The sequence below is a fragment of the Canis lupus genome, chromosome 5 (assembly GCF_048164855.1).
Source record: "Canis lupus baileyi chromosome 5, mCanLup2.hap1, whole genome shotgun sequence".
Lineage (NCBI taxonomy): Eukaryota > Metazoa > Chordata > Mammalia > Carnivora > Canidae > Canis > Canis lupus.
In genome coordinates this window covers 72,461,959-72,475,449 of record NC_132842.1, presented here as the reverse complement: position 1 = coordinate 72,475,449, position 13,491 = coordinate 72,461,959, and the positions used below count along the sequence as shown (strand labels likewise).

Here is a 13,491-nt window from a genome sequence, read left to right as displayed (position 1 = left end):
TCTTTTTTTTTTTAAATATTTTATTTATTCATTCATGAGAGATAGAGAGAGAGGGGCAGAGACACAGGCAGAGGGAGAAGCAGGCCCCCTGCGGGGAGCCAGACGTGGGACTCTCCCAGGACCCCAGAATCATGACCTGACCGAAGGCAGATGCTCAACCACTAAGTCACCTAGGTGTCCGGAGAGAGAGAATCTTAAGCAGGCTCCATGCCCAGTGTCGAACCCAACATGGGGCCGGATCTCACAACCCTGAGATCATGACCTCAGCCAAAATCAAGAGTTGGACGCTTAATTGACCAAGCCACCCAGGCACCCCTGTAACTTGATGTTATAATATACTTTTTAGAGGCATTATGGCTGTTTCTAAGAGACATTAATGGTTTTCAGTTTTACATTATTTGAAGATTTATTTATCTTAGAGCACACGAATGGAAGAGGGAGAGGAAGAGAGCTCAAGCAGGCTCCTTGCTCAACAGAGCCCTACTCAGTGCTCGATCCCAGAACCTTGAGATCATGACTTGAGCTGAAACTGAGAGTCAGATGCTTAAGCACCTGCACCACCCAGGCACCCCTAAGTTTTGCATTATTTAGTATTCCTTTTATTGTATCTCTCCTTTTGTGAGCAGGTTAATTTTGTTTAGAAAGTTGTTAATCTTAAACTATAATATTTAGTGCTCACTAGCCATTTTGAAGTTGCCCAAACTAAGATATTTAAACGCTGATCTTTAAAGGTAACCCGTTTTTTTGGATGGAGAGGATTCAATAAAATATGTTAATTAAATGGGCCTTAATTTATTTAGGTATGTATAATGGTTGATATTATTTATAGAGAGCATTAATTTCAGATTCTGTGGTCTTGTTAACATATATTTATAGTAGCAGAAAGGCTAAAGGCTCTAGAAGACCTGATACCATATCTACCACTATGACTGATTGGAGCAAGTAAACTTCTCTGAGCTTTAGTATATTTTTAAAAATCAGAAAAATACCTTATTGTGCTGTTAGGATTAAATTTTATAGAAGTTCTTTGCATACAGGTCTTTTATGAATGATTGTTATCTATAATATTAGGCATACACAAATATACACTTGTTTATTTTGAATCATTCATTAAATTTTTCGGTAACCTTTGGCATGGTAATTAATAGTGTTGCTGAGTTTCCATTTTGAGGTCCAACCCTTGGAATACACTGAAGAGGGCATAAGAATAAAAGATCATTTAAGAGTCTGGCAAATTCCAGATGAGAGATAGTAGTAGCTTGGACTAGAGAGGTATTAATGATTCTACTGGAAAGTTTTGGAGGTAGAGCTGGAGAGTATCATCAGATAATTGGAAAGCATATTCTAATGATTTCTTCATTCTGAATTTATCTGTCAAAAGCAAAATAATGCTTATACTGGGAATGGGGGGGATTTGAGAAGCTGTTAAAACCTTATTTGTTGGGACGCCCGGCTGGCTCAGCTGTTGAGTGTCTGCCTTCAGCTCAGGCCATGAATCCCGGGTCTGGGGATCGAGTACCGCATTGGGCTCCCTGTGAGGAACCTGCTTCTCCCTCTGCCTGTGTCTCTGCCTCTCTCTCTCTCTCTCTCTCATGAATAAATAAAAACAAACCCAAAAACAAACCTTATTTGCTAAATTGTATTCTGAAGTGTTTTGAGAAATTGATTTTATTGTGAAGTCAGGTTTGGTTCAAATGCAGTTTTTATTGGAAAGCCAGGGAATGATTTAGTCAATAGTTAAGCCTGTCAGACCATTTCATTTGATTTAGAGCTAGTGTTTCCTCATTTTACTTTTAGTTAAGCTAAAAAATGTTAATGTATAAATTATCTTACCCTTTGTTAATATATAAATTATCTTACCCTTTGTTCTGTCGCTAGTCAGATTTCTTATTCAGGTACTGAAAATAGTGGCTTATTCAGGCTTTTTACTTATAACCCGTTTGGCAAAATGTGTATAGGAGTTCAGCTTCTAATTAGTAATTTTGGAAAATAACTGGTAGTATGAAATGTTACTAGTTAATGCATTAGCTTCATTTTGTTGTTCCTACTTTAATTCCCAGAAATTCATTCTAACTAAATGTCCATTTCTGCACCTGGAAAAGCTTAAAAGGGGATGAGAAGGTAGAAGATTTTTTTTAAAGATTTGAGAGAGAGCTAGCATGAGTGGGGGGAGGGGCAGAGGGATAGAGACAAGCAGACTCCCTGCTGAGTGAAGGTCCTGTGACAGGGCTCAGTCTCAGGACCCTGAGATCATGATGTGAGCCTAAGTCAGATGCTTAACCAGTCAAGCCACCCAGGTGCCCCCCGCAGAATAGATATGTTTTAAGATATATTTACTTTAGAAAGGAAGTGGGAAAGAGAGGGAGAGAGGGTCTTAAGCAGATTCTGTGCTTAGCAGGAAGTCCCACACAGGGCTCATTCCCATGACCCTGAGACCATGACTAGAGTCAAAATCAAGAGTCAGACATCCAGCCGACTGAGCCAACCAGGTGCCTAAGTACAACATAGTGATTTGACAGGACAAGTCTATATGTTATACTCTGCTCACCACAAATGTAGCTACCATCTGCTACCATACAAGGCTATGTCACCATATGATACCATTGACTATATTCCCTTTGCTTTTATGTTTTTTTTAAATTTTTATTTATTTATGATAGTCACACAGAGAGCGAGCGAGAGAGGCAGAGACATAGGCAGAGGGAGAAGCAGGCTCCATGCACCAGGAGCCCGACGTGGGATTCGATCCCGGGTCTCCAGGATCGTGCCCTGGGCCAAAGGCAGGCGCTAAACCACTGCGCCATCCAGGGATCCCTGCTTTTATGTTTTATCTTCTTACTCATTCCATACCTGGAAGACTATCTCCCACCCTCCTTCACTGATTTCAACTCCCCTCTTCCCTCTCCTCCCCTTAGTTTGTTCTCTGTATTTATGGGTCTGTTACTGCTTTTTGTTTATTCATCTGGGTTTTTTTTTTTTTAATTTCACGTATAAATGAAATCATATGGTATTTGTCTCTGAAAGTGATTTTAGTATGATCATGTTTTTTTTTTTTTTTTTTTTTTTTCATGCTTAGCCCATCTTAGCATTCTCTTTCAGCCAGGGACAGCGAAATTTCTGTTCTTTCTCTCAAGGCCCATGGGGACATAGGAAAAATTAGTTGAGGGCTATGTAAATAAATTTAATTTGGGGGTGAATATCTGTTTTTATGGTTAAGTTATAGCCGGCAAATAAATATATGCCTCACTTGTGTTTTATGGCTTCTTAAAAGTGGAGGGAGTGGTATGCTAGTAGAAACAAGAGGATGTTAAGCTAAATAGAGGAAAAATAAATCCGTATGTAGAGAGTTCTATATGTATTACAGGAAGAGGTTTCAGATGTCCACATTTTTTTTTTTTTAAAGATTTTATTTATTCATGAGAGACACAGAGGCAGAGACATAGGCAGAGAGAGAAGCAGGCTCCATGCAGGGAGCCTGATGTGGGACTGGATCCCAGGACTCCAGGATCACGCCCTAAGCCAAAGGCAGACACTCAACCACTGAGCCACTCAGGCGTCCCTAGATGTGCACATTTTAAGTAACATTGCCACCTTGTGGTTTTTAGGATATTTTCTAGAGATGAAGTTTTGTATTTTATAATCATAGATGTAAAGTGGGGAGGGGCTCAGGGTGGGATGCATGATTAGTATGGGTATTACCTCTAGTTATTTAAGTGGCAGAACAGATGCTGAGGGCTAGAAATTTTTTCCCTTTTTACGCTTTCTTACTGTCTTTAAATTATCTTTATTTCTTTTTTTTTTTTTTTTAATTTTATTTATTCATGAGAGATGCAGAGAGAAAGAGACAGGCAGAGGGAGAAGCAGGCTCCATGTAGGGAGGCTGACGTGTGGGACTCGATCCCAGGTCTCCAGGATCACACCCTGGGCTGAAGGCTGCGCTAAATCGCTGAGCCACTGGGGTTGCCCTATCTTTATTTCTAAGATTGTTTCTTTAGTCTTGCTGTTTTTGTTGAGATTGTGAATTGATTGAAGATAGGATGAATGTGTCCTAATTAGAATTTTGAGGAAGGGGTGTGAATTCAGTAAGATCTTGGCTCTGTGATCTTCTATCTTCTATCAGTACAATATTCTTAAGCTCTAGAAATGCATGCATCTTCTCTAACTTCTAGTGTTGGGTTGTTTTCTGGTTAACTGGGACTTTATGATTAATTTTGTGTTTGTGCTTGAGGATCTTACGTTTACCTTTCTGCAGACAGTAAATCATGGCAAAAGCTTAACCTTGACTGACCATTTCAGCCTATTCTTACCACAGATCTCATTGTAACTGTCCAGACTGTGGCTCTAGAAGTACTAAGTTTAAAAAAAAGGGGGGGGGGTTGGTAGATCAGTTCCACATGACAGTACCATGGGGAGAAACAACTTGACATACCACTTGCACTGCTATGATGAGTCAGCAGTGTCTTCATGTATAATAAAAGCTGGAGTGTCCAGTGGCTCAGTGGTTGAGCCTTTGGCTCAGGTTGTGATCCTGGGATCAAGTCCCGCATTGGGCTCCCTGCAGGGAGTCTGCTTCACTGTGTCTCTGCCTCTCTGTGTCTCATGAATAAATAAATCTTAAAAAAAAGCTGGCATGTCCAACGAAACATAGATGTATGTTTTGCTCATGGCAATTCTGATTGGGACTTGGACCCATTGGAAATCCAAATTTGCTTTTATATGCTCTTCTCTCCTCCCTTTATTATATATCCATCATCATTCTTCTGGTTCCCCCATCTCCTTGCTTTTTATTTATTAAATATTACTAGGGTAGGACTGGTTGATTAGGAATGTCAGCAGATACAGCCAACCTACAAGCAAAACCCTTTGGCCATAAGTTGTCAAAGCATTTAGTGAAATTGTTCTCAGTGGTAATAGGAGATAGTCACAAAAGTGAAAGAAATCTGCTGTAAGAGAAGTCATCTATAGAAACCTAAAAGGTTGGGCAGCCCCGGTGGCGCAGCGGTTTAGCGCCGCCTGCAGCCCAGGGTGTGATCCTGGAGACCCTGGATCAAGTCCCACGTTGGGCTCTCAGCATGGAGCCTGCTTCTCCCTCTGCCTGTGTCTCTGCCTCTCTCTCTCTCTCTGTGTCTCTATGAATAAGTAAATAAAATCTTTAAAAAAAGAAAAAAAAAAAAAAAGAAACCTAAAAGGTAAAAAAAAAAAAAGAAAAAAGATACCTAAAAAGTTTAGGGACGCCTGGGTGGCTCAGCATGTGATCCCTGGGCCCCAGGATGGAGTCCCACATTGAGTCTCTGCCTCTCTCTATTTCTCATGAATAAATACATAAAATCTTTAAAAAAAATTAAAAGGTTTTAATGTCCATAAGTGTCTAAAAATAATGGTCCTTAGAACATTCTCTGTCCTCTTTTCTCATTCTAAAAGACTTGTAAAAAGCTGCTAAGTAGACGTTTTCTTTTTTTTTCTTTTTTTACACTTAATCAGAATTTTAAAAAATTTATTTAAGTAATGTACATCCAGTGTGGGGTTGGAACTTACAACCCAGAGATCAAGAGTTGCATACTCCGCCAACTCAGCTAGCCAGGGGCTCCTGTTTTCTTTTTTTACTAAAATACTGTGTTTAGGGACTTTTAGTGTAGGTCTGAGGAAATAAACTCATTTCATTATTTTATTTATTTATTTTTCTTAGGGCAGAGGGGTAGAGGGAGGGAGAGAATCTCCAGCAGACTCCCTGCTGAGCATGAGGCTCAACTCTGAGATCAAGACCTGAGCCAAAATCGAGTCAGATACTTAAACTGAGCCACCCAGGTGCTCCAGAAATAAACTTAATTCAAAGTTTTATGAATTGTTGTACATGACTTTTAGTGTAACCAGTATTTGCAGAAGAGTTAAATGAACATTCACTTTCTCCCCATTTATTTATTTTGAAATAATTTCAAACTTCAAGAAATTTCAAGAATAGTACATAAATGCCTATATACTTCTCACCCAGATTTGTCAGTGTACCGTTCTGGCTCATTTACTTTATTCTTTTTGATATGTGTGTGTAATTTTCTGACCATTTAAAAGTAAGTTTCAGATAGGTCCTTTCTCCTCAATATTTTGCTGTTAATTCCTGAAAATAAGAACATTGGCTTATAACCACAGTGTATTTACCAACATCAGGAAATTTAACTTTGACACACAACACTATTATCTATAGATCTTATTTATATTTTACAGTAAGTCTTAATGTCCTTGATAGCCATTTTTTAATAATCCAGGTTCTAGTCCAGGATCTTTTAGTTTTCATGTCTTTTTTTTTTTCTCTTAATCTGCAGCGATTACATATGAATACCATACCCCACCCACTCAGCTGTTTTATGACCTTGCCTTTCTGAAGAGTATATGGTGTTTGTTTTTGTAGAATGCCCCTCAGTTTGTCTAAGGTTTCCTCATCATGTACATTGTGATTATGTTTCTCTAGCAGGAATACCACATAAGTGACTGTGTCTTCAGTGCTTCACATTAGGAGGCTGTTTTATGTCATTATTGGGAATGTTATTTTGATCACTTAAAGTGTTCACCAAATTCTCCATTGTAAAGCTATTTTCCTTTCAATAAGTGGGAAAATAGTTTGAGACTGTAAAAATACCTTGTTCCTTACCAAATTTTCACCTTTTAGTTTTTGCATGCATTGTTTTCTTGCCTTAATTCAGATAACACTATATAATAATTCTTTTTTTTTTTAATTATTTATTTGACAGCCAGAGAGCATAAACATGGGGAACAACAGAGGGAGAGGGAGACACAGGCTTCCCACTCAGCAGGCAGCCTAATGTGGGGCCCATCCCAGGACCCTGAGATCATGACCTGAGCCAAAAGGCAGATGCTTAACTGAGCTACCCAGACACCCCGTGATAATAGTTTACTTACTGCGGTTATGTAATGCTTAAGTTGTCACAGATTTGAGCAGTGGGAGGACCTTCAAGCAAGATCCTACTGATTCCTGTTTCCAACCTATAATTTTTTTTTTAAGATTTTTTACTTATTTATTTATTCATAGAGACAAAGAAGAGGCAGAGAGACACAGGCAGAGGGAGAAGCAGGCTCCATGCAGGGAGCCCGACGTGGGACTCAATCCCAGGTCTCCAGGATCACACCCCGGGCTGCAGGCGGCGCTAAACCTTTGTGCCACCGGGACTGTCCTATATTTTTTTTTAATGAAAATTAGATGTTACTTATTCATGAGAGAGGCAGAGACAATAGGCAGAGGAAGAAGCAGACTCTCTCTGGAAAGCCTGATGCAGGACTCGATCCCAGGAGCCTGGGATCATGACCTGAGCCAGCTAGGTGCCCCTTAATTTTTATTTTTTAAAATAAATTTTAAGTAATCTTTACATCCACTGTGTGGCTCAAAACTCACAACTCCAAGATCAAGAGTTGCATGCTCTATGGACTGAGCCAGCCAGGCACCCTGATGAAAATATTTTAAAAATTCAATCTAGTATGTAAAATCTTGCTTGGGGGCACCTGGGGGTGGCTCAGTCAGTTAAGTCCATCTGAATTGTCATCTCAGCTTGGGTTCTGATCTTGGGGTTGTGAGTTCAGGCCTTTGTTGGTCTCCATGCTGGGCAGAGCCCACTTTAAAAAAAAAAAAACAAAAAAAAACAAGGGGATCCCTGGGTGCCTCAGCAGTTTGGCCCCTGCCTTTGGCCCAGGGCATGATCTTGGAGTCCTGGGATCGAGTCCCGCATTAGCCTCCTTGCATGCAGCCTGCTTCTCCCTCTGCCTCTGCCTCTCATGAATGAATAAATAAAATCTTTTAAAAACAAAACAAGGGACGCCTGGGTGACTCAGCGGTTGAGCATCTGCCTTTGGCTCAGAGCGTGATCCTGGGGTCCTGGAATCGAGTCCCACATCCGGCTCCCTGCATGGAGCCTGCTTCTTCCTCTGCCTGTGTCTCTGCCTCTTTCTATGTGTCTCTCATGAATAAATATATAAAATCTTTTAAAAGAACAGCCTTGTGAATATTTTCTATAATCTCTGAGAAGATGGAGGTTCTCCTTATTTATAATTTTATAAATTTATTTTTGTATACACATCAAAACTATTTGGAAATAGGACAGCAGTTAATTGAGCTTGCTGAATTGTGTATGATGTTTTCTTGATGTAGATCAGGAGATTAAGATTGTGAATGCCGGGCAGCCCCGGTGGTGCAGCGGTTTGGCGCCGCCTGCAGCCCAGGGCGTGATCCTGGAGACCCTGGATCGAGTCCCACGTCAGGCTCTCTGTATGCCTGAGTCTCCCTCTGCCTGTGTCTCTGCCTCTGTCTCTATGAATAAATAAATAAATCTTAAAAAAAGATTTAAGATTGTGAATGCTATTTATTTGTATGTAATTTGCATAATTTAAGATAAACCTGTGGGGTGCCTGGCTGGCTCAGCTGGAAGAGCATTTGACTGAATTTCGGGGTGGTGAGTTTGAGACCCACCATAGGTGTAGAAATTACTTAAAAATAAAATCTTAGGGATGCCTGGGTAGCTCAACGGTTGAGTGTCTGCCTTCGGCTCAGGACATGATCCTGGAGTCCTGGATCGAGTCCCACATCCGGCTCCCTGATGGGGAGCCTGCTTCTCCCTCTGCCTGTATTTCTCTCTGCCACTGTCTCTGTGTCTCCCATGAGAAAATAAAATCTTTTTTGTTGTTGTTGTTTTGAAAAAATAAAATCTTAAATAAAAATCTTAAACCTTCTGGCATATAGGTTTAAGTTAGGACACAGGTTGTATACTTGCCTTCTTGGTATCATTGTGTAGTGAAGATTCAAGAATAGCTTTATGTTTGGGGCAAAATTTGAACAGGTATTTGTGGAACTTAGCACATTATAAAGAGGAATTTGGTGTTTTAAAAGTCAGATGATGCAGTACAATTGCAAAATGCTGGTTAGTTTCTTTTTTTTTTATTTATTTTTTAATAATAAATTTATTTTTTATTGGTGTTCAATTTACCAACATACAGAATAACACCCAGTGCTCATCCCATCAAGTGCCCCCCTCAGTGGGTTAGTTTCTTTTGAATTAAAAATGCTGTTATTGGGACGCCTGGGTGGCACAGTGGTTGAGTGTTTGCTTTCAGCCCAGGGCGTGGTCCTGGGATCCCGGGATCGAGTCCCACGTCGGGCTCCCTGCATGGAGCCTCCTTCTCCCTCTGCCTGTGTCTCTGCCTCTCTCCCACTCTCTGTGTCTTTCTTGAATAAATAAATAAAATTTTAGAAAAAGATAACTGCTCAGGGTGCCTGGATGGCTCTGTTGGTTGAGTGTCACAACTCTTCATTTTGGCTCAGGTTGTGATCGCAGGGTCATGGGATTGAGCTGTGGGATTGAGCCCTGTGTGGGGCTCTGTGCTTATCAGAGTATGCTGGTCCCTCTCTGTCTCTTCCCCCCGCCCCTTCCCCCACTCGTTGAGGGCCTTCACACTCTCAAATGAATAAAATCTTTTAAAAAGAATAAAGATGACTTCTTTCTTTCTTTTTTTTTTTTTTTTTAAGGGAAAGCATTTATTTTATTTTATTTTTTTATGATAGAGCGAGAGAGGCAGAGACATAGGCAGAGGGAGAAGCAGGCTCCATGCACCGGGAGCCCGACGTGGGATTCGATCCTGGGTCTCCAGGATCGCGCCCTGGGCCAAAGACAGGCACCAAACCGCTGCGCCACCCAAGGATCCCAACTTCTTTCTGAATACTGTTTTTATACCTATGGATTAATTTAGTAGTAAGGGTAGTTCATCACAAAGCTTCAGTTTGTTGACTTTCACATAAGTATTTGTAATAACTGGTGTTCAGAAAGAGCGTATATAGTATGTGACCTTACGTTTGAATCTTGGTTATTAGGTAATACTAGTCAAGTAGCTTTTTTGAGCTTTAGTTTTCCTATCTCAGAAGTAATACAGTCCCTGTAGCATAGTTATGAAGATCATTATTATATATGGTGTCTGGAACACGGAAACCCGTAAGTAGTAGTTGCTATTCCTTTTAGTAGGAGTCCTATTTTACTTCAGAATCATAGTTACCATGGGGTAAATGGTAGCAGATGACTCTACTCAAGCAGATTGATGAATCAAGTATAAGTTCAGGCCTGTGTGCTCCTAACTACTTAATGTTTTTGCTTTTAAAAGGAACGTGGGGGGATCCCTGGGTGGCTCAGCGGTTTAGCGCCTGCCTTTGGCCCAGGGTGTGATCCTGGAGTCCCGGGATCGAGTCCCACGTCAGGCTCCCGGCATGGAGTCTGCTTCTCCCTCCTCCTGTGTCTCTGCCTCTCTCTCTCTCTCTCTCTCTCTCTCTCTCTCTCAAATAAATAAATAAATAAATAAATAAATAAATAAATAAATAAATAAATAAATAAATAAATAAATAAATAAAAAAACGTGGATTTGAGGGGTGCCTGGGTAGCTCAGTTGGTTAAACAGCTGACTCTTGATTTTAGTCCGGGTCATGATCTCAGGGTCATGAGACAGAGCCCCGCATGGGGTCTGTGCTGGGCTTGGAGCCTGCTAAAGACGCTCTCCTTCTCCCTCTGCCCCTCCTTCTCTTAAAAAAAAAAAAAAAAAAAAGAGAGAGAGAGAGAAAGAAAAAGAAAGAAAGAAAGAAAAAGAAAGAAAGGGAACATGGATTGAGTCATAGTTTAAAAGATTCCAGTACATGAGGTAGTGTGTGAAATGGAAGGCTGTTTAGGATAAGCTTCTAAAAGGCACACGAAGAATGATTTTTACTAAGAAATGAGCATTTAGATTTATTTCAGGGAAAACTTAAGTATTGAGGTCAGTTTTCAAAATCCATCTCTAAGTGGATTTTAAACTGTCCCTAGGGAAAAGGGTAATTTTCTTTTTGGCTATGGATAAAGAGCTTTCTGTATGTCAGCCCATTAATTCTCACACAACCCTGTGAGATATATATCCTCACTTTAAAAAAAAAAAAAAGGGATCCCTGGGTGGCGCAGCGGTTTGGCGCCTGCCTTTGGCCCGGGGCGCGATCCTGGAGACCCGGGATCGAATCCCACGTCGGGCTCCCTGCATGGAGCCTGCTTCTCCCTCTGCCTGTGTCTCTGCCTCTCTCTGTCTCTGTGTGACTATCATGAATAAATAAATAAAATCTTTAAAAAAAAAAAAAATAAAAAAAAATAAAAAAAAAAAAAAAAATAAAAAAAAAAAAAAAAGGAAATTGAGGCCTGTGAATATGCCTAAGGCCTTAGGACTAGTATGGGATGACTCTAGTAGTGTTAGGTTTTTGTTTTTGTTTAGTATACTTGATGCTGCTTCCCTTCTTTAGGCTTTTGATGTATGTTTGAGTTACTTCCATTATTTGGGGGGACTGATAAGTATTAGCCTAAACCAACTGTAATTGGAAAACAGATCTGTTTAAGTCATGTAAGAAATTTTATTATTTTTTATTTTTTTATTTTTTTTTCATGTAAGAAATTTTAAAGTCAAAGGAAAATAATTTTGTATTAATTGGGATGATTGGGTGTTTATTACTACTTTGGTTTAAATATAGGAAGTAAATATTTGTGAGGAATATTCTACTTAGCACAAATAACGAAGTTTCTGTTGAGTTGTAAAATTTTAATTCTTATGCATGTTCAGATAAGTTTTAACTAACCATTTCAAATTTTTTTTTTTTTTTAACTTCTATAGGAACGTCAAGGTCGTGGCAAATAAAAGGCAGTTCTGCACAGACTGCAGCAACGGTTGCATCTGCATATCCTAAGGAAAAAAATGACCTTCAAGAGAATTAGGACTTTTTTCTTAATTTCATTGACTTCAGAGACGATTGCAGACTTGCAGTTTAAGTATTGGAATTTCACAAAAGACATAGGACTTAACTGGAAAATGAAAAAAAAAAGAAAAAGAAAAAACTAAACAAAAAATCCCTCTAGGTAGTTTAGGTGAAAAATGTCCCTTTTATTTTGGCTTTGGTTGTGATTTCAGAGCATAATGCTTTGTTTTTTTGTCTTTTTACTATGTTTTTCGGATTTTAAAGTCCGTAAGTGCATACAGTTTTCTCTAATTTTTAAACCCTTTCCTCTCCCCATTTTGACATTTGCACTTGGAGAACACTTGAGTTTCGAAGATTTTGGGCCTCCACCCCAGAAAGTGGGAATTTGGTTTTTCCCTTCCGAACTGGAAGAACATTTTTATGAAGAATTTTTGTCTTGGAGAATTTAACAGTGTTACCCAAGGTTGTGTCTTTAAGGGTGGTTCATTTTCTCTGACCCTTTGTTACTCAAAGTAAAGTACTAGGAGTCCTAAGAAATTTTCTGTTCTTGTACATTATACTGATTAAGTCAGGATTAATTTGATTTCAAAGCTAAGAACAGTGGTAAAAACTTGTTTACAGAAATGCATTTTGGAAGAGAAAAATATTGTAAAACGTGTAGTGAATGTTTCTTCAGTTTATTGTTCAGCCAATGAGGAGAGGGCATTGCCTTTCTTTTTACCATTAATCACTTCTCAATAAACGTGAGATCCTGTTGAGCATCACTTCTAGTACCATTTATTAGTATGATTTGTGTCTTCTGTGTTTTATTAAAGATTTGGAGTGTAAGGAGTTGTATGAGGTGAGATGGCAACTGTTTTTAGAAAGCTTGCTGAAATGAAATAGTTCAGGTTTGCTTTTGTATCCAGGGCCAGATAACCATGACCTCCATAAAGAAAAAGGTGGGTCAGAATTCATAAAGTCAAGCCATTGCTAAATCATTTCAGCAAATATTTTATTATGACTGCTTACTAGGTGCCAGGCACTGTGCTGACCCTTTAGAAACTGGCGAGATAGTGCATAATTTTATTTGCAAAGTAGGAAGAGCCCAATATCAACGATGTTAAGTGTTTAATTTGAAATACCACTTATCTAGAGAGTATTCCCTATGGGTGCAGGTCAAACAATAAATTCCAGTGGGGCTTGGGTTTTTGTTAACCATATAACCATAATGGTATTTGATTTACCTTTGCTTTTCAGGGTTTGGGGCTTCTCTGCCTTAATGATTTTTTGTCTTTGGGGTGCCTGGCTGGCTTAGTTGGTAGAGCATGGACTCTTTTTTTTTTTTTTTTTTTATGTGGGGTTGGGGGAGGGGAGAGGGAGAGGGACTCTTAAGCAGGCTCCACACCCAGTAAGGAGCCCAAGGTGAGACTCAGTCAAAACCCTGAGATCATGACCTGAGCTACCCAGGTATCCCAAGTATGGGACTCTTGATCTCAAGGTGGTGTTTGAGCCCCATGTTGGGTATAGGGATTACTTTTAAAAAAATAAGGTGATGGGACACCTGGGTGGCTCAGTGGTTGAGTGTCTGCCTTAGGCTCTGGAACTCCAGGGTCGAGTCCCACATCAGACTCCTGCATGGAGCCTGCTTCTCCTGTCTGCCTTTCTCTGTGTCTCTCATGAATAAATAAATAAAATCTTTTTTAAAAATAAGGTGAATAAGTTTAAAAAGATTGTTATTCTTTTTTCCTTAAGATTCTATTATT

The 13,491-nt window shown here is 39.6% G+C and overlaps 1 protein-coding gene across 1 annotated transcript in view; it reads left to right on the top strand.

Moving 5' to 3' along the window:
* YTHDF2 (YTH N6-methyladenosine RNA binding protein F2) overlaps positions 1-12,510 on the top strand; it is a 33,015-nt gene extending 20,505 nt beyond the window's left edge. Inside the window, exon 5 of the mRNA XM_072827457.1 lies at positions 11,665-12,510. Within this exon, the coding sequence (XP_072683558.1) occupies positions 11,665-11,688 (24 nt within the window). The 3' untranslated portion in view covers positions 11,689-12,510. The remainder of the gene's footprint in view (positions 1-11,664) is intronic.
* Positions 12,511-13,491: the final 981 nt, after the last annotated feature.